The sequence below is a fragment of the Buceros rhinoceros genome, unplaced genomic scaffold, assembly GCF_000710305.1.
Source record: "Buceros rhinoceros silvestris isolate BGI_N320 unplaced genomic scaffold, ASM71030v1 scaffold10075, whole genome shotgun sequence".
Classification (NCBI taxonomy): domain Eukaryota; kingdom Metazoa; phylum Chordata; class Aves; order Bucerotiformes; family Bucerotidae; genus Buceros; species Buceros rhinoceros.
The window spans coordinates 15,171-35,506 of record NW_010411145.1 but is presented as its reverse complement, the minus strand read 5'-3'; the positions used below and the strand labels follow the sequence as shown (position 1 = coordinate 35,506).

Genomic DNA, 20,336 nt, shown 5'->3' with positions numbered 1-20,336 from the left:
GCAGACTGTCAAGCATGATGTGATTTAAAGCATCATTTGCTAAATAAGACCTTAAACACACATTCTTGTTTCAGGACAAGTACAGAAAGTATACTTTATTGACACTCTTCAAACAGCCTGCTAGAGAAAAATGACAGTATCAAAAAAAACTCCAAACTGTAAAGCTTGTAGCTTGCATTCAGTGTAGAAACTTGGAGGTATAAACAGAAGCCTGAAGTAAAAATACTAAGTACATTTCCAATGCCACAGTGCAGAAAACCAAAACCAATGTTATTTACTCTACATTAGAAGTGTCCCCATGTTTAATTGCACATATACGTTTCTCTTCTATATAAACTTTGATAGCTTATGTACAAATAAGATGTCCAACATCTGTTCTTTAATATAAATATGTAATCTTCATGACTGAAACATTACAACTTTTCTACACAAAAGTATAGAAAAATCCATTTCATATTTTTTCTAATGGCAGTTTCAAAAAAATCCTTGAACCCAAATGACCTTAGAATGATAGGTGTTTCTTTGCTATAAAAATGCATTGCTCATTCTACATGCAAAGTATTATTGCATGTGAGTCATCTGAACTACAGTAATAATGTCTGAAGGACATGTGTGGGACAGCCCATTCTAGCAAGTGTTAGCTGTAAGATATGTATCACAAAAAGCATAAAGTACTAGTATATTTTTAAATAAAACACTAAAACTCAAGTATTGTCTCTGCACTACTAAGACTTAAGGCTATCAAGAGGAAGCTTCAGTTTGGCACAGTTGCCTTCAGCTCTCCCCCATTCCCCCTTAATACATTTATTTTTTACATATGAAAGTTTATTTTTAGCGGGTTGCTGATACATTTTTGCTATACACATTAATACAACTCAGTGTGAAGTGATTAACCAGCAACCCAGTTTAATATCCCCGATTACACTGAGCTGATCCAATTTAAGCAGCATTTTCTCCACCAGCTAAGTTTTCCAGCATGGATTTTTAAATTGTTCTGAGAATACAGAAAATAGTCAACGTCTGTCCTCTCAGTGTAACTGATTTTGTGACTTGCATCCATTCTTGGGGTATCCTAGAATTAAGAGTTCAAAACAGATTTGACAGTCAAATCATATTCAGCTTTACAAAGGACAATTATCTGCAGTACAAACACTTCATATATAAACATACAGGCAGTAGATCAAAGTCAACAGGCATTTCTTTATGGCTTTTTTCACTGAGGTACTGTTAGAACATCCAGCAACAGGATGCAAGTGTTCATGTGGTATGAACGACACATTCATAAGCTGTACCACCAACTCACAACAAGTGGCAACAGACTGCAAACCCAGCTTCACTGCAGTATTACAGAAGAAGAGTCTTCCCTTCTCTGTGGAGGGTCTCAGTGCAAGCTACAGAAAGCCTCAAAGGCAACTGGCATAAATGGGGAAAGTCAAAATGAAAGTCTGACTATCAAAAGGAAAAAAAAATACTCATGGCAAATTAGAATCTCAGGCCATTTCTTCCAATTAACAGCAAATATTTGGGACTTAATATTCCAAGGCAACAGGGGTGTATCATACAGCAGCCACACAGTAAGGCTTGGAAAAAAAAAGTGTAATAAAGCTCTTGCATCTGATCCTTAGGCATGCACAGGCCCCAAGCAGCCAAGCTGCTGTTACAACACCACAAAAGCTCAAGAGCTGCAAGACAAGGATGAACTCTGTTAGAAAAGATGAGTTTGACAAGCACACAACTTCAGCTGATGCCACAGCAGACATAAAACCCCCAGTGACCACGTTTACTCTTCAGCTGTAAAAAGCTTACTTGTGAATGCAATTAGTTGCACCTTTCCCTTTTTTATTTTACAAGAGGGAAATGCAGATGTACTTCATTCCTAGTCACAGTACTTGCAATCCTCGTACTCTTGGCATGAGGGGAAGAGGTTTTACGTTAAGATAGCGATTGCTGCTTTATGTATTTAGTATTTCATCTTTACGTCAGAAAATAATGGAGTTTTTCTGGTTTTCTTTTTTGAAACAAAGTGGCCATAGGGCTCCTTCAGCCTAGACTTTTCTTTTTGTAACAACCATGCTAAAAATGTGTTTCTGCAATCAACAGTGAAACGCAACTTAAAGTACACACAGTTAATCATGGCAACTAGTTTTTTTCCATCCAAGGGGTATTTTTGACCCCACGAACCCATTAAACAAGCTGCAGATGCTTGAGTGAGTTCCTTAGATGAGGATACAACACAACATTTAAAATTCAGAGCTTAGCCACATACAATTCATACTTCAATTTACACTTTATGACATATCACCACTTAGATCAACAAATTCGTCATCCCTCTTGACCAAGTCATCTTCATCTTCCAAGTCCTTCCAGGTGCTGGTGGGTAAAGCTGGTTTGATAGACTGTCTCTGAAGTAAAGCAAATGGAAACAAGGATGACAAACGGGCAGAATTTCTCAGCATTGGAACAGAATGTACATCTCCAGAAACAGCTTGACTATGTTCTTCATCCATTTTCACCTGCAAGCTTTGCACTTCCTCTATCAAGTCCAGAATCTTGGCAGCTGTAGCTATTGTACCACCACCATGAAGCTGCGCTTCAGGAATCCATCGTAAATACCGTTGTGCCCAGACTTTGATTTCAGGGCCATCAATGCGAGGTAACAGAAGACCATGATAATCAACAGGTTTACTATGCCAGCTGTCATAAAATTCCCTGAAGCTATTAGGAAGCTCATCTGAAGAATTTATGAACTTGCCAATTCTTTTACCCAGAATGTTTTTAATTAAATGATCTGTTTCCTCCCTGAAAAATCCTCTCTTCGTGGAAGGTTTTGTTTGTGTCAATGGCAAAGAAAGTTGCCGTTGATGCTTTAAGAGGAAAGAAAAGAAAAATAAGTATTGATGGGACTTCAGAAAACATCGTAAGAGGAAGAAAAACCTAACTTCTATTCAGAAAATACAAGCAAAGTCACTTAAACACAGCCACTGCTTTGCTATATAGTCTAAAACTCTTCAATGGCTAATAAAACAAATGCCTCACACTGCATACTTAGTATTCCCAGATACCTCCCCTCCACTGTAACCATAGCAATGAAGTAACACTGAATAAAGCATTTTTTATTTGAAAAAGGAGAATTCTTTGCATACATTCAAGTATTACAGGCTTCCATGTTTGGTTTAAGCTTGCCACGCAAATCAATAAGCACTTGGTTTAGAAGGTTTTATCCAGTAGTTCCTCACTGCACCCCACTGTGTCAGAGTTCTCTGATGAATTCTGTAGATCATACTGACTGTGCCTCACTCCAGAATGCTTTGTACAGGACAGAATTTAACCAACAAGGATATTACAGTCAAAGGAGCCTACTCCAAACAAATTGCTCTTACTGAATTTGTGCTACTTCCAGTGATGAGGTGGCACACCTAAAATCCTCAATACCCTAGACAATTTTTATTGTTGGTGGTCACCCTCCACCCCCGCCAAGTGTACCCACACACTCCATTTACAGACAAAGTTAGGGAAGCAATTGTAAATTTGCTATGTATTTCGGTTAGGTACCCCATGGAACAATAAAACAAACTCACTTCAAAAATGCCAGTGCAACTCACCTGCATGCTAAGTCCCCAGAGTTATCCCTTGCACAAAAGTATGAAGAAAAACACCTTAAGCTCACAGCTATGCACAGTAACTGTTTTGCAGTGATTTATAACAGAGGTGGGTGCAAACTGTACTCAAGATCCAGGTGAATCTGATCTGTACATGTATTTTGTCAGTTAAACTTTGCACTGATATACTTCAAATGTTCTCACAGTGGAATTAAGCTGTGCAAAATATTTTTATAATTTAAAAAAATAGTTAAGCAGCACATATCTTACTTTGAATCGTGTAGTTTTTCGTTGACTTTTATCCGGTTTTGGCTTCTCTACATAAAGAGTGTTGTTCAGGAAAGCCTGGGCCTTGGGGTCAAACTGCACAGACCAGTCCCACACAGTAAGAAATCTGAAAGGACCGCTTTGTGTCTGGAGGTTTTCACCACTCTGCCAAAACAAACATGTCACAATTAATACTGCTAGAAAGGCATTTTGACCAAGTCAAGGTGAAATTAAGAAACGGGCTTTTCACAGAAGAGGCCACAGCACTCTAATAAGCCATGTTTTCTATGTATTCAACAGCTGAACAACATTATTAGATGGGAATACAGACACAAAGGCTTTCTTTATTTTATTCTCAGTAACTTCAGATAGTATTTCAACAGACAGCACCAAGAATGCCTTTCACAGCTAAAAATAAGGTTACATCAGAGGAAAAAATTAAGTTTTGAATTTAAGTTTTGAATTAAGTTTTGAATTTAAGTTTTGAAAATTGGGCAGGAGGTAGACACTTGAATTCTTCAAACATGGGGCATGTTAAGACTGTGGAATACACCTCTCCAAACTTCAAAAGTTAACTGCAGCTACATATCTCTACCTGTTTAAATTTTATCACCAGCACTTCACTTATATGCAAGACAGTTATCTTTTTTTTCCCTAGTCTCCTAGGCTTGCAGAGGATATTTGTATTGCTTCCAGCTTCTTAAGCTACAAAAAAAGCATGAACCAAATACAAATCAACATTCAGGAAATGTTGATTTTGGAGTTCAACAGAATAGACTATGCAAGAATTTTGCAGATAACTTACTCTGCAGGACACTCACTCCTCTTTGGGTTAAGGAGCTCCATTTTCACTGAAGAGCAATAAACATGAACCTATAGCCACACATTAAAAGTAATATATTCCTGAGTTATTTTTCTTTTGTCATGATAAATTTGTAAATCCTATACTTGACTCCTTACACCCAAAGTTGTACTCATTCACCCTTCACGGCACCACCCTTCAAATAAGTATGGAAAACATGCTGCTAGAGAATTATTTTTGAGTGTTCCTTGCTTATTGGTCAAACTTGTCCTCTAACACATTGCATCCACAATATAACAAACTCTTACCATATTAGTGTCTTTTTGGTGTTGTGAGTTGAAGAAGAAAGTGCTAAAAATAGGCACATAGAGGCTGTCTGACAAGACAGTTAAGTAAGTTTCTGTGAACTCAAATGCTGGAGGATACTGTTGTACCAACTGCCAAACGCAATTGAGCAGGAGCAGAAAAACAGGAGCCTAAGTAAATAAAGTATTGCATCAGTTTCAGAAAAAAATAGGTTGTACCATGCAGACTTTATTTTTTAGTATTTCATATCTCCAAATACAAATCTTAAGGAAAGCAACCTGGTTAACTAAGGACCTGCTGCATCTAACTTTGGCTGAACTCTGAAGTACCCTCTGACCTACCCTTGTCCAGTTGTTGACAAAAGAGATGAACACTTTCTAACAAGAATTTGCACACATTAGCTTGTTATGAAAATGCAGCCTTTTGAAGCTGGCAAAGTGAAACTAACTTACAGCAATTCTCAGTCAGAACTCAGATTATACTTATTATTTCCATTCTGTACAACAATCTGATCTATTTCCAAAATAAAAATGAAAACATTGCAGCATTTAGCAAGACAGTATGCAGTTAAACTTAGATGAGACAAGAACAAGCAGTTTGAGTTATTTCTACAGACACTACCACCATTTAACAGTTTCAAAAGGTCATGAGATATATGTCTTTCCCACTCAGTCTTGGAGTCTTTTGAAACTTTACATTTTTTCAGTTAAAGAATTGCTGAATTCTAACAGCAAAAATAGCAACTCGGTACAAAACATCAACCATAAAACCAAATATTAAATTAAAAATCCTCAGAATAATTGGAACTTCTGGATAGACATCTATATTTCTCCTTATGCTGAGTAAACTTTAAAATAGTAAGGAAAGTAATAAAAAAATCATACCTCTTCTTTGTCACTCTTATGCAAGTGGTTACAACGATCCAAAAAACCATGTCCTCCAATTACCCACTCTTTCTGAATAAGGCTCTGAAACCCTGACTTTGTTCTGCTGTATGAATCCATCATCACTTGAACCAGAGTAGAGATTACACAGCACAGATCAGTAGCACTCTCTTCTGCAGAAGAGAACAGAAACCACATTATTAACTAAGCCTTTCCTAAAACTAAGCGAAGTACTGCTAGCTTCACATAGAATTGTATTTCAAGATCAGAGAAACACACTATTTCTTCCAAGTGTTATACCATCAGAGAGAATCAATACATGTTTCCAATTCTTCCCTTTGTGAAAATGTTTCCTGTACGCTTACACTAGGATAATACTTTGATAACAAAACCTGCAAAACCCAGGCTTTTACTACTGTAACTTTGATGCCTATGCCCTTGTCTCCCACAATGCACACACTGGTCCTCCTGCTCTCTGTTACCAGGCCAGCTATCTGCCCCTACCCTTCCTATTCTGCGTGCATCTCTTAAAAAGTGCACAGTTGCCTCCTCACGCAACATGCATTCTTCACCCTTCAGGTGCCTTCTAGAAACTTCTCTTCCCCATGCTAGGTTTTTGAAAGGGCAATGTGTGGAAAAAACCCAACTAAATTACTAATCAAAAATAGCTTAACGGTTAACACTGAGTTTGGTTTCCCACTTTAATCAATCTAGGAAAGCACACTGCTCAAGATGATATAATAAGCATATTTTTATGATTTGTACATGCATGTATTTAGCCTACAACTACAACACAAAAACGTCCTTTCAGAAAGTTTTCGTGCTCCATGTTCTTGTGTAGGTGTGCACCCAATACACACCCTTAAAGTATGGCAAAAGGGTCTAGGGGGCCTTTAATTAAGTTAGAAAACAGGAATGCATAAAAAAGCAGTCGCATGACCCTCCTGCCAATTTACCAGTGTCTCTCATTCATGACATATTCCTCTTAGCCTGAAACTATGCTTACTTTTTAACCACAAGAAGCATTTCCAGGAGTGTGAGAGATTTAAGTGTCTGTCACTTTGAGTACTCTATAAATTTTACCAGCCTATACTACAATTAAGAAATTATATCTTAAGCTACATCTAAAAAAGTTATCAAGAAATTAAAAAAAATATATAGGATCATGTCCTTAAACTTTTACCTATAAGGAGAACATTCGTATGCTGTCTTTCAAGACACTCAGCAACTTCTATTGCTTTCTTCAAGACTCGCCTGTTGTGGTACAGGAAAAGATAAGTGAACATTTTCACAGCATTTTTACAGTTAAGTTTTTTACATTAGTTTCCCCTAAAAGGAGTTAAAATGTCATACTACTGAAATTTGACTAGACCTTTAAAACAACAAAACTCATGTACCCAGCTTGTGTGAATGAAGAACGGTTTAGCCTAAAGAATAAACTTCCAAGAGGTATCTTTATGTGGCCATTGGTCATGCATTTCCTGTTGTTATCTTTGTAGGTTTGTAATACTTTATTTTGGGTCAATAGCAGCCATCACGCACACACTGAAGTATTACAGTCCTGGAGAGGCATCAACATCACCACACTTATTTCTAATCTACTACATACATTTCTCCCATAATCTGGTTTTAAGGGGCAGAGGGAAGGATCAGCAATCAGAACTTGTAAACATGCAGACAAAACTCATTCAGAGATTGTCATTACATAAGGAAGACTGAGTGGAATTAAAGTTCACATAAAACAAGATGTAACGCTGTTGGTTTCTAGACCTAACTCTTTATAAAGTTTGTTATTTTCAGCATAAGTTTGCACACAGATTAGGATTCTTGCAACTGCTAAGGTCACTAATAGAAGCTGACAGTTTATTTCGTAAGTGTGGAGTTACCAGATTCTTCGTTCTAGAATCTGGAATAGCTGAGAAGGCATTCCTACTAACTGCTGAAGCCAAGAACAGGCTGATCCAGGAACCAACTGTACCGAAGTGTGAAAACAACTAGTCTTAAAACGTAAGGATAGGAACCTGGGCTGGCATTTAAACTACTTATGATCTTGGTTACACCAATTTCTCAACTGAGCATTTCTCAATGTATGGTCTTCAATAGAACCTCTCATTCAACATAAATTTAAACTCTCAATTAAGGAATGAATAACTATCAATTTTTATTAAGAATAGAAAGAACTGAAGCTGACTGCAGAAGCACTTCACAGTACAAGCTGATCACACAATAAACTGGCAGACAATAGAGCTAGCACAAAGGAACGCTGAAAACAAAACCCCTCTACATTCCACTATAACAAGCCTTAAGTTAGCCAACACCATTCCAACACTTACTCACTGTGGACTGCTGAGAGAAGAAAAAAGAACTTGAGGAACAATCAGGAGAGGAAGGGGACAAAACTGAGAACAACTGTCATTTTATAAATCTTTGGTGGGCTAACATCTTGAATACTGCAGTTGATCCCGTCCTAAAGGATATTATAGAAGTAGAGAGTACAGAGAAGAATGGCAAGGCTAGTCAGAGACACGGAATAGGTTTCATGCAAGAAACAAATAGTCCCCTTCATTCCAAACTGAGGAGTCCTAAGTGCAGGAGGGCAATTACTAGATTTTAATAGGTTTGCTGGAAGAGTCGTAATTGCAATGATCTGCTGCTTCTCACATCCTTTATTGTGGGAGGTTTAACACAAGCCTGAACTGTAAAAATACTGTCTCAAGTTGAGCAATAAGATATATAAATTAAGACAAACTCATGGTCCCTTTTCTTTCCTACCAGAGGAGAAGGATGCCTTCTTATTTCAAGAAGCTAGCTAGAAAACCCACTACAAACGCATTTAACAATAATTTGAAATCCAGGAAGTTACAGATATAGCAAACCTGATTATCTCTAGCCAGTTTGTGCTCTCCAGTAATGAAAACCATTTCACATCAGTTGCCCAGAAGTCTGTACTGTTATCTGGAAAAAAGAAATCAAAACAAAAATTGGTTTGTTCACATATATGTAGTGCTGATTAACAGCCATCCATTGTATTACTTTCAGTTTTGAACTCTTAAAACAACCAATACAAAGGAGTCAGTAATCACTGTTAAAGTCAACATCGTATAACTAAACAAGGAAGTGCAGTAGTCCTAAAAACACCAGTAAAATTTTATAGCACCATAGGCTTTCAGAAAAAAGTATGTTGTAGGTTCACAGCAACCAAACCCATTAAATAATTCTTTTGACAAAATGGAGGAGGAAAAGAAATTTAATCAGAGGTGATGGTTCTTGCAAGTTCCAGTTGCCTTGACTCTAAGGCATGTTCTATATAAAGCTTAACATAAGGAGGCTGGACTTTGAAAATTGTTACCATTAGAGCCAGAAACACGAATGGGTTTTAGAATGAGGTTACATGAATTTATGAAATGTTAAGACTACAAAAAAGGTTTTAAGCAGTTTTCACTGCACCTGAAGAGGCTTTAAAATCTATCAAAGAGGACAGCTAAAATAAACTGGGAAGCCAAGAAAATCCCATGAAGTCATTAAACACTTAATTTTGCTAGATTTTTAAAATCAACTGAAATCTCTAGTGCTTTTATTTCTATTAAAGCCAGTATTCAGAAACTGGAAAGTTCTCATAAGCTGATATGGTCAATTTAAACCAGAACAGACTACCTTTCCTGCATAAGACACAAACCTTGAAGCCTGAAGTCTGACAGTTCTACTGCTGAATAAAAAATGAGATACACTACACTTCCATCCTTCTCTCACCCAGATACCTGCATGTTTCTGTGTACCTTCTTTTTCACCTCCCAAACCCTTTCCATACACTCCCAGTGTTTAATTCCAACAAATACTCACTTCTGTCTTGTTTTCTGGAGCTTGCACCTAAGATCATCAAATGCATAGGCATATACCCGTTTTCTTCCTGTAGCTGTTCTACCTCCGTGCCTGCTTCTGCCCCTCATTCTGTTCATCAAACGTTAAAAAAAATTTTCTTCTTTTCCTGATTGATTTCACCCTGGCCATAGAAACTAGCTCTTCTTGAAAGCATTGGAATGCTTCTTCAAAGCTCCTTAGTCAGTTCTGTTCATCAGATGTAGTTTTCTTAAATCTTTTCTGATTAAGATCTTCAAATTCACATCCAACCTTTAAGTGTGATACCCTTTGAAGTACATACATTACAGTAATTCAGGTAAGATACACTTTACTCCCCAGCTTACCCTTTTTTCTATGCTTGTTGTAGAATATTCCCTTGCACCCAAATATCATGTTCTATTGAACTTGCCACCACAATTTGAAAAACCTCTGTCCATTGTGAATCAAGGCAAAATTCTAATACCAATTTCTAGTCCTTCAAAACTACCCAAAACCCCACGACATCAAGTAAAGGGGATTTCTATCTTTATCAACTTCAGTTGATTTTACTTTATTAATGACAGTAACATTTATATTCCATACAAAGTTTTCTTTAACTGTCTTATATTATGAGCAGCATAGAAGAGCTTTACTCCAAAAAGCTGAGTAGCCACATAAAGTGTGGATGGCTCTGTTCTGCTCAATCATGCTCAAAACGCCTGTCTGTAGGACTCTACAAACAACTGCTTGGTCTGGCAACTCTTCTCCCAGCCAAAGCCACCTCCACGTCAAAACAGTAACTTCTATTTAAAGGCACAACAAAACAGTTGCAGCTTAATTGAAGTATTCTGCTTAATAACACCACAATAGATAAAGTTTTCCCTTCCTCCTCATTTTCTACGACAATGAAGAAACACTCCACTAGGATTTGAGAACTGAAATGTTTAAAGTTTCATTTAAGGTATGTGGGCAAGTGGCATACACCGAGACTTGCAAGCTGTTTAGCAAACCCAGCCTTTACAACATTTCAAGTAACAGGAGCAATTTATTAGGATACAAGCTGTCCTATTAAAATACTCTTTCAAGCAGCTGCATTCCACTGTGGTTTCGGCTTTGCTTAAGGATGATTTTCATAACTGAAACTTCAGTTTGGGCATGAGTTCAGGAAAAAAGTCACACTGGAAGTTCACAGAATCACAGAACTGTTTGGGTTGAACCGGACCTTCAAAGGAAGGCCACTATAAGGTCTCCCTGAAGCCTTCTCTTCTCCAGGCTGAACAATGCCAGGTCCCTCAGCCTTTCTTCATTGGAGAGGTGCACCAGCCCCCTCATCTGGATCTGCTTCAACAGGCCCATGTCTTCCTTGAACTGAGGACTCCAGAGCTGGACACAGCACTCCAGGTGACATCTCAACACAGCAGAGGACAGAATCACCTCCCTCAAACTGCTGACCACGTTGCTTCTGATGCAGCCCAGAACACTGGCACATTGCCAGGTGATGTTGAGCTTCTCATCAACCAACACCCCCAAATTACCTAAATCAAATTAACTATGCACATATAGAACAGAAGTAGAAAGGTAGTAAGTTTCTGTAAGAACTTAATACTCCTGCAACAAGTTACCTGAATGGTTTTCTCAGGCTGCCAGTGCCTAGCTGTATATCCAGTGAGCTACAGTTTACTAACAAAGCTTATTTTAAAAGCTGCAAGACAAAAGACACTCACTGGAATGCAGTTCTAACACATTTACTTTTGCTTCAGGTAATAGAGTACAATGATACAGTTACACCATTGAAATATACAGTATATCCTGAGAGATGTTAAATGACTTGAATTCAAGCTTTGGCCTTTTTTTTCCCCTGTAAGAGGGTAAGTTACCAGAAACTACATTAAAATATAGGTAAATATTTTTATCTCCTAAGAATCACTGTGAAACTAACAGTGTATTCCAAACAAAATCCTCAGTGTGAAACTCTGGCAAATACCTCATGTATCCCAGACTTCTCTTCAGAGTGTCACTGGAATCTTTACTACATATGTACCAGAAACCATTTACACTAATTTGCAATATCAACTTGCCAGCTGAATTCCATGTATAAAACCTACAGTTGGTATCCAAGTCCTGCTGGCTACACCGCAAATACACAGTTACTCGATGATCAGTTATGTCCATCATCAGTAACCACAGGTTAACTGCCCCAGTATTCAGCATGCCATCAGACAGAGGTTATTGCAAGATTCATCCTCATTGTCCTGTAGAAGACGCACTGTCCAAAATGGCCCAATGATACATGATGCAATTGCAAGGTGGTGTGGAGCTTCTTTCATGCCAAGAGGTAAGGTCAAAGTACTGTTTCATAACACTAAAATAGGTAATGAGTCCAGAAAAAAGTCTGAAAGCCAAGATTATACATTCATACGGCTCCCATTTTTACTTCTTTCAAGTGAACTTACTATTTACAGTAGTCAAGTTTAGCCCTACAGCCTTAGTGATAGAATTTTAAGCAAGCTCACGTTTCCTGTTCTGAGATGTGACTAGTTTGTAACAAAAGCTAGGGCAAAACATTACTTAGCATTTAGACTCACCTCTTGACACAGTGCAAAGGCTTAAAAAGTTAACACTTAACATTCAAGAAGACTTAATCACGGAAACCTGAAAAATCTCTCCCATAAACTTCAGTCCAGCTGGTGTCTTGCAACTAACATTTAAACTCTGTAGTCACTCTCTTTAGAAGTCATTTTCAGACACCGTGGCTGCTCAGCAAGAGGTAGTAAGCCTAAGAACTACAAATGTCCATTAACATGCCAGTCATAAGCAGTCTACAGTTACATATTTAAAAGTCTGTTTTTAACCACCATCAAAAGCAAGACATCAATCAAGACAAGGACTGCATTCATGAGACATAAAACAGCGTTGTTATGCCTTGCATCTCAGTCACTTCAGAGACAAAAAACTACTTTAAAGCTTGACTTACCTATCAAAAACAGCTGTTTAAATCTCGTGTACGCAGTCTGGATATCTTGCAGAGATGGAAGGCTGCTTGACAAGTCCTCCATCTTCAGGAGTTCATAGGGAGGTTTGCTAATTGTCTTATAGATTCTAAATCAAATCATCAAGAGATTAAAGCCTTCTGCTTCACAAGTCAAATAATGCACTAACTGTTACCACTTGAAGACAAAGTTAATAGGCATGGTTTGGGAAACAGTGTAATACTGAAACATATACAGTCTGGAAAGCTAATGGCCTCCATGCATTAAATGCCTACAAGCTTATGACAAGTTTGGCCGCTCTGAAACATTACACTGGCAAAATTATATTTGAGCATATTTGTGTAGTTAAGAATATTACAAGCACTACTTGATTTTTACTACTGCTTCTATAGTATTGTCTTCACTAGTCACACCAAAATTACTTTACTAGCAGGGTATTTAGAGGTGAATCCAGAAAGCAGAGATGGATAGAAACACCGAAACTTCCCAGCAGAAACTTAAAATTTTTCTTTATTTTTAACAATCAAATTACATTCTGATATCTAGCTGTCAGGTCTGCTAATGAAACATGAGTAAAAGAAAAAAGAAACAATTAGTATTCAAACAAGACAGTATACCTGCCTTCTTCCCTACATATCTGCTATTTTTTTCCCCTAGCAGGAGAAGAAAAAAGAGCAGGCCAGATTAAGCTTTGATTTGGACCCAGAATGTCTCATCTCTCATTCAGGTTCCAGAGCTCAGACGAACATCAGCTTTATAAATACCTCTGTTATCAGGCTGGCCCTTTGTTATCAAGATTTGGGGAAAGGTGCTCTAGCTCATACTTCAAAAGTGAAGCCTTGGGGGCACTTGCCCAGACAGGACAGAGGACTTTGTTTCCTGTATGCTGTAGCACAGAAGCCTGCTTTACATGAGAACTACAGGTGTCCACATCAGAAAAGCAGGTGACTAGACCTACTAGAAGATGCATCAGATAGAGAATTGAGGGAAAGCAATCACTTGTCACTTATGATACTTCTTCCAAACTGAAGTAAACAAATTGTGCTAGAAGATCTGGCTCTAAACAGCTTTTTCAATAAAAGAAGCTGTTAATTGAAAACATCTGCTGCTGTGTGCATGAGTTCAGACTACTATTACACTGGCATGGTAACAAACCTTATGGACAATTTGCAGATATATTTTTAAGTATTAGTGGTTAACCACTACTACTCCATAGCAAAGAAAACTACAAATACTGCTCCAAGCTCAGATGGCCCCAGACAGGGGATCAATACTTTGTCACAGCTTACTGCAGGTTTTATTTATTGCACATTATGGAAGCATTTAAAAGAGTTGTAAGTCAGGTAAACTTCCTCTTTTCAGGAGAGAAACATTAGAGAATCTGCAAAAGGGTTGAAAGCCTTTCCCATGCAAGTATAATTAATTTCACAAGCAAAAGAGGTTTTAAGAGCCTAATCAAGCTATTTTCTGTTAGTTCTGGGTGATTAACAGGTTCTTCAACTATGACGACAAAAAGGAGCTAGCAAAGGAGGATAAGCTGTACACACTAGCCCAATCTAACAGCTTTCTGCTAAGAGAGAAGCTCTCTCCAGGACACTCACCAGGTTAAAGAAAAGCCAGAAAAAAAAGAGCAACAAGTTATTGCCATCACTCTCAACCAGGCAGCTGTCCTCTTCTCCTTATATTAACTTTGGCATTTTTCAGATTGCTGAGCTAATTCAGCTCACTACCTAGCTGAAACGAAGTGCTGTTTGCCATTGCATCTGAAAGTGGCAGTACTGAACTGCCAGATTGTCTCAGTCATTTCAGGCCACTTTAGAAAAAGTTATTTACGAATGTGAATCTCCTCAGAAGATAGCATTGTTCAGAGAGATTTAAAACTCAGCTTGCAAATTCATGTTTAGAGATGGAGTCTAGATTTATCTTACTTGCAAACATAATTAAGCCCATTACATAAAGATATTTTAACCATCCTTAAGACCTACAGACTTCGGTGCTGCTGTACTTAACATGCCACAATTTCTACAGAGATTCATCCGATACATACATGTATTTCCAAAAATAAATCAACCAATGCTGTTCGGCCAAAGGCTTAAACCCATTCCACTACAGAAAACTCTTTTTAGAGCTAGAACTTGTTTCCTGATGCGTGCAAGCTTAAAGATACAGCATATATGGAAAAAGAGAAGCAAGGTCCATACCAAGCAAAGTGTTGTGGACAGAATAGCTAGTACTGACCCATCCAAGAAGGCTTTCTGCATTTGTGAAGCGCTGTCATCCTGTTCTTTGGGAAATGCAGACATTTTGAGAAGAGCAGCACCATTATGGCAAGACCAACACCAAATCTGCAGAAAGACATTTACAAGGTGATAAAAATTAGCAAACTGTCCTGTACAAAATACTTGCCTAAGTGACTGAGTGATTACAATAAACTTCTCTATTCTGTACTTCACCGCATTTTTGTAGTCAACAAACCCATCAGCAGAAGCTAAGTCCTACATCTGCGCCAAAACTACATGTCTCAGTAACACTGTTATAACTTGCAAGTGTCAAGATAAGCTTTATACAGGCATAGGGAAACCTAAAATGTCAGACTACCTTAGAACATTACTTTCTCAACTGCCCTCATAGGTAAAAAAACTGAGCAAAATGTTTATGGTCGTCTTGTTGGAAGATACAAGAGTTCCTTATACCACAGCAAGACAGCTCATATTAGCCATCAGATTCTCCACACCGATACAGTAGCATTTTTGTTCAGCCTTGCGGTAACTCACCAGACATGTTGTCATGCCTTTCCACAGTAGCCATGCATAAAGGGCACATGAAATAAAATACTAAACAAACACTAAACAACTAAATCAGATTGCATAGTTACAGGCATTCCTTGTAGCACATCGGTCCTCAAAGCTTCCTACTTCTCTTCACACATAATTCAGTGACTTACACCTAATGCTTGAAGCTCTCAAGCTGACCTTTAAACTCACTTTGAAACTGGGAGTCAGAATTGTTTTTGTCAAGAATATTAAAGTTCAGCTACCAATTTGTACTAGCCAAGAAGTATACCCCAGAGGATACAGAAACCTCACAATCATCAAGCTTGGGAAAAATTGTCCTTCCACTGCCACCTCAAACCAATTTAATATTGTCAAGCTATTTTAAGACTAGCTTCCCCAAAAGAATTTAGAAAAAATAAGAAGAATTTGGAAAAGAAAAATAGCCTCTGAACAGTGGACATGGGAAGAGCTATGGAAGTCGCCTATCTGGACTTCCATCTGTAAGGCCTCTGACATGGTCCTCCACAACATTCTCCTCTAAATTGGAGGCACAGATTTGATGGATGGACTGTTCAGTAGATGAGGAATTGGACAGTTGCATCCAGAGGGTAGTGGTCAATCGCTTGATGTCCAGATGGACATCAGTGATAAGTGGTGTCCCTCAAGGGTCCATACTGGGACCAGTGCTGTTTATTATCTTCATCAATGACAGACAGTGGGATCAAGTGCACCCTCAGCAAGTTTGCAGATGACGCCAAGCTGAGTGGTGCAGTTGACACACCTGAGAGATGGAATGCCATACAGAGGGACCTGAGCAAACTGGAAACGTGGGCCCTTGTGAACCTCATGAGGTTCAAAAAAGCCAAGTGCAAGGTTCGGCACATGGGTTGGGGCAACACCCAGTATCAATAGAGGCTGGGGGATGAAGGGATTGAAAGCAGCCCTGCAGAGGAGGGGGGAATTCCCCAGGAATTGGAGTACTGGTGGATGAAAAGCTGGTCATGAGTTGACAATGTTCACTCACAGCCCAGAAAGCCAACCGTATCCTGGGCTGCATCAAAAGAAGCATGGCCAGCAGGTTGCAGGAGGTGGTCCTGCTGCTCTGCTCTGGTGAAATACCACCCGGAATACTGTGTCCAGCTCTAGAGTTCTCAGCCCAGGAAAGACACGGACCTGTTGTAGCAGGTCCAGAGGAAGCCACAAAAATGAGGGGGATGGAACACCTCTGCTATGAAAAGTCTAAGAGAGCTTGGGGAAGATATGGCACCAGGGATACTTTACAGCGGCCTTCCAGTACTTCAAAGCAAGCCTTTAAGAAAAAAGGAAACAGACTTTTCAGCAAGGCCTGTAGTGAAAGGACAAGTGTTGATCATTTTAAACTAAAAAAGGGGAAATTTAGACTAGATATAAGGAATAGATTTTTTACACTTAAGGTGGTGAAACACTGGCACAGGTTACCTAGAGAGCTGGTAGATGCCCCATCCCTGGAAGTGTTCAAGGCCAGGTTGGATGGGGCTTTGAGAAACCTGATCTAGTTGAATATGTTCCTGCTCACAGCAGGGGGCTGGACTAGATGACCTTTGAAGATCCCTTCCAACTCAAACTATTCTATGATTCTAGAAATGAAAGATGAAAAAAAAAAAAAATCACTTCTGTGTAACAGCCATTGTAGGTTGTCTGGTTGACTATCTCAGAAAAAGTGAACCAAACTATTTGAAGATCACAATCTGAAAGGACCTATTAGGCAGGACAGCGTAGAACTGCATTCTCCATGGACAGATTAATTTAAGACCATGCGGTGAACATGGGCTTCCTTGTTGAACTTGCAGCAACTAAGGTAAGACCTTGAAAGTGAGGTTACTTCGTTCCTTGGTTCAAGCTACTCTGTCTTACTGGCTTTTAAACTCTGGTATGAGATAGGAAGCCAAAGCCAGCTTACTACAAGGTGCAAAACAGTATATTTAACTTTGATTTCTGTTAAGACTGGTAGAACCAGTTTTTCCAGTTTGGCTACTAGGCTTTGTAAAAATGCTGCACCATCACAGCCATATTATTGACCAGCACCCAAGCTAGGTAACTGCAGGTACTCAGCTATACCTGCACATGCAGTGTCTTGATCTCAATATCTCTACATCCTGCCACAGCCAATTGCCAGTCAGTACTCAGTCTCATGAAAAGCAGGTTGATAGACAGATAAATAGTATGAGTAGACTACAGGACATTAGACATCCAATATAAGTGAATGGGGCCTGTGAACCATATAGATATATTTTGCTTTACACTTTAGGGTAACAGAACACGCTTCTTCCAACATCTGTTTCCCCTTCTACAGAAGACTAGTTATACATGTAAGCTGTTAAAACTAAGTTCTGAAAATAATATGCAGTAAAATCTGAAGTGCTAGTTGAAATTTTGTCTTCTCAGAAAGATTTCTTACCCTCAGCCATGCATACATACTTACAGGAATACCTCTGCCTTCATACTTCAAGATACTCTCGTCAGAAACACATATGGGAACAACAAAATACAAAGGCAGCCTAAAGAAAACAAAAAAGAGTGTCTTGCACTTGACTGAAAAAAGAACAATCTCCAAGCTCATTTTAATGATGCTAAGTCCTCTAGCCCACATGCTACTCATATATTCACTCTTAATGCTTCAGTAATCTTTCCAATTAGATAAGTATATTGCCCCTTTATTTTCAGCCAGATAAGGTATTTTCTTCCAATCTTGAGCTCTTCATTACTTTCACTGCAACATTCCGCTGCCTTTCCAAGGCTGTAATCAAGTCCTACATTTAACTGTAACATCTAAGACTGATTAAGACCACCTTGGTTCTCTCACTCTTCACTGTCTCAAAAGATATCCTTGCACAATTACATAACTAGTTCTGCTTACAAGGCATGGAAACACTTTGCATCACGAACCAAGAACGTCATTTAATGTATCTGAAATTTCCAGTATCAGCCAACACTATTTATGCACGAGGTCCACAGAAGCAAAAGATAACTATTTAACCTCAGCTTGGATCTATCAAGACAGAGTTCTAGAATAAACAGTTAGGACTTCTTTGAAAATTCCCAAGTTCTGTAAAACCTTTCAGGATTTGACTCTTAAAACAACAGTGGTACCCAAAGCCTTGTATACATCCTGAAGGGTTCACTGAAAGATGGTACTTAGCTAAACTCATAGAAGTATACATCTGTAACCTTCCACTGAAGGAAATGCATATTAACTGCCATTAGCACATTTTGCAGACACACTTTAAACCAATCACTCTTTTCCCTCCCAGCCCCACCCCTTCCAGATAAGGAAATCAAGGGCATGTAACTTGAAATTTTACCAGATTAAAGGTACAGTACTGAGGAAACACCATTATAACCAGTAAGCATGACAAAAGTGTAGGTACCAGACCTACGTATTTTCTATTCAATTTTAAGGTGGTATTCTCCACCCCTAGATACATTCAAAGTTTGATTGACCAAGGACCTGATGTGATGTTGAAGTTAAACCTGCTTGAGCAGGGGTTAAGATGACTTCCTGAGGTCTTGAATCAAAGTATCCCATAAATCAAAAATCAAAACCAGATCCTAAAAAAACCCTAAACAACTGTATAATGCTGAGCATCAAAGGTAGCACTGATTCTTGCAAATCTGAATGAGACATATATCCAAAGTTCACTATTAACCAGGGCAAGCTTACTTTTCAGAGACTCTGTAGCCTTCGTTGGTAGTCACTGCTTTGTATTTCACATTCCCTTTGGTCCGCTCCAACTCATCACGCCAGTCCTCAAGAGTATCAAACATCACAGTTTGGTTTCTTCCATCTGTCAGACGTCAATAATGTTAATTTTGCAGACTATCAGGAACTAACATGAAAGCATTCCTAAATCAAGTGGTGAATTTTCTTTGAGGTAAGCAACCAAAATTTCTTGTGGTACAGAAAGCCTGAACTCAAAGGCATTTGCCTTTCTATAACACCCTGCTTCCATCTGATATTTAACAGCACAGCTTCTGTCAGATACTGCTTTAATTAATAACTTCAGGAATAATTTCTCCTACAGAAACTAATCAGTTCTTACAGAACTTCTATTCAGTTGAGGCTGTCCTCACATCCACCCTGAAAACCAAGATGCTGTGCAGCAAATACCATTGCATACTAGTGCAGCTGACTGGCATCTAATAATATAGGCTTAAACATAGAATTAGCCATCATACCAAAAGCGTTTCTGCAATTCAGATATTGCATTTCATTTAAAATTCTGCTTTTATCATGAATAGGAGTTTTGCTCTGAATGGAACATTTTAGGCACTTGATAAGAGCAGGAAGTTGATTACAGCAGAAAAATCACAGCAATTGAGTCTCAATCATTTAAACTGAGAACTTTTCCTGTATTTCCATTAAGCCACCTCAGCAACAGTTATGACAGCAGGTTGATTTAGCCTCAGATCTTAGAAAATAATCATATAAATTATGACATAAGGCCAACTGATTTAGGCACCTATCATAATTAAGTATCCTGCAACATCAGCTAACGCTGAAATACCAAACAGAGCTAGAACTTCCACAGAAGCCACAATGGCAAGCTGAAACTTTCCACCATAAGAAGATAAGATAGATAAAAAGTTTACAGATGGAAACAGAACAGTATTAATGTGCTCTGTGGGACAAGTTAAGATTTTAAGAGTATCAGACCATAAGAGGCATAAAACCTAGTTTCTAAAGTCTACTTGGTTTGTCTTGTAACAACTTCATAAAGAATGAGACCAAGGCATTTATCATTGAAGATAACTACTAAAATGTGAAAGAATTCTGGCACACCACTTCAATGTTGCTATAAAGATAGTCTTCTCTCACATTTGTTTAGTCCCTGCCTGGA

General features: G+C 38.5%; 1 protein-coding gene across 1 annotated transcript in view; it reads right to left on the bottom strand.

Annotated features, from left to right (window-relative positions):
* Nucleotides 1–2,167: 2,167 nt before the first annotated feature.
* MTMR12 (myotubularin related protein 12) overlaps nucleotides 2,168–20,336 on the bottom strand; it is a gene marked incomplete at its 5' end in the record, with an annotated part of 24,915 nt that continues 6,746 nt past the window's right edge. The window contains 10 exons of the mRNA XM_010135892.1: nucleotides 2,168–2,864; nucleotides 3,870–4,031; nucleotides 4,977–5,144; nucleotides 5,859–6,031; nucleotides 7,042–7,112; nucleotides 8,735–8,813; nucleotides 12,670–12,794; nucleotides 14,924–15,030; nucleotides 17,921–17,996; nucleotides 19,160–19,283. Of these exons, the coding sequence (XP_010134194.1) occupies nucleotides 2,289–2,864; nucleotides 3,870–4,031; nucleotides 4,977–5,144; nucleotides 5,859–6,031; nucleotides 7,042–7,112; nucleotides 8,735–8,813; nucleotides 12,670–12,794; nucleotides 14,924–15,030; nucleotides 17,921–17,996; nucleotides 19,160–19,283 (1,661 nt within the window). The remainder of the gene's footprint in view (nucleotides 2,865–3,869; nucleotides 4,032–4,976; nucleotides 5,145–5,858; nucleotides 6,032–7,041; nucleotides 7,113–8,734; nucleotides 8,814–12,669; nucleotides 12,795–14,923; nucleotides 15,031–17,920; nucleotides 17,997–19,159; nucleotides 19,284–20,336) is intronic.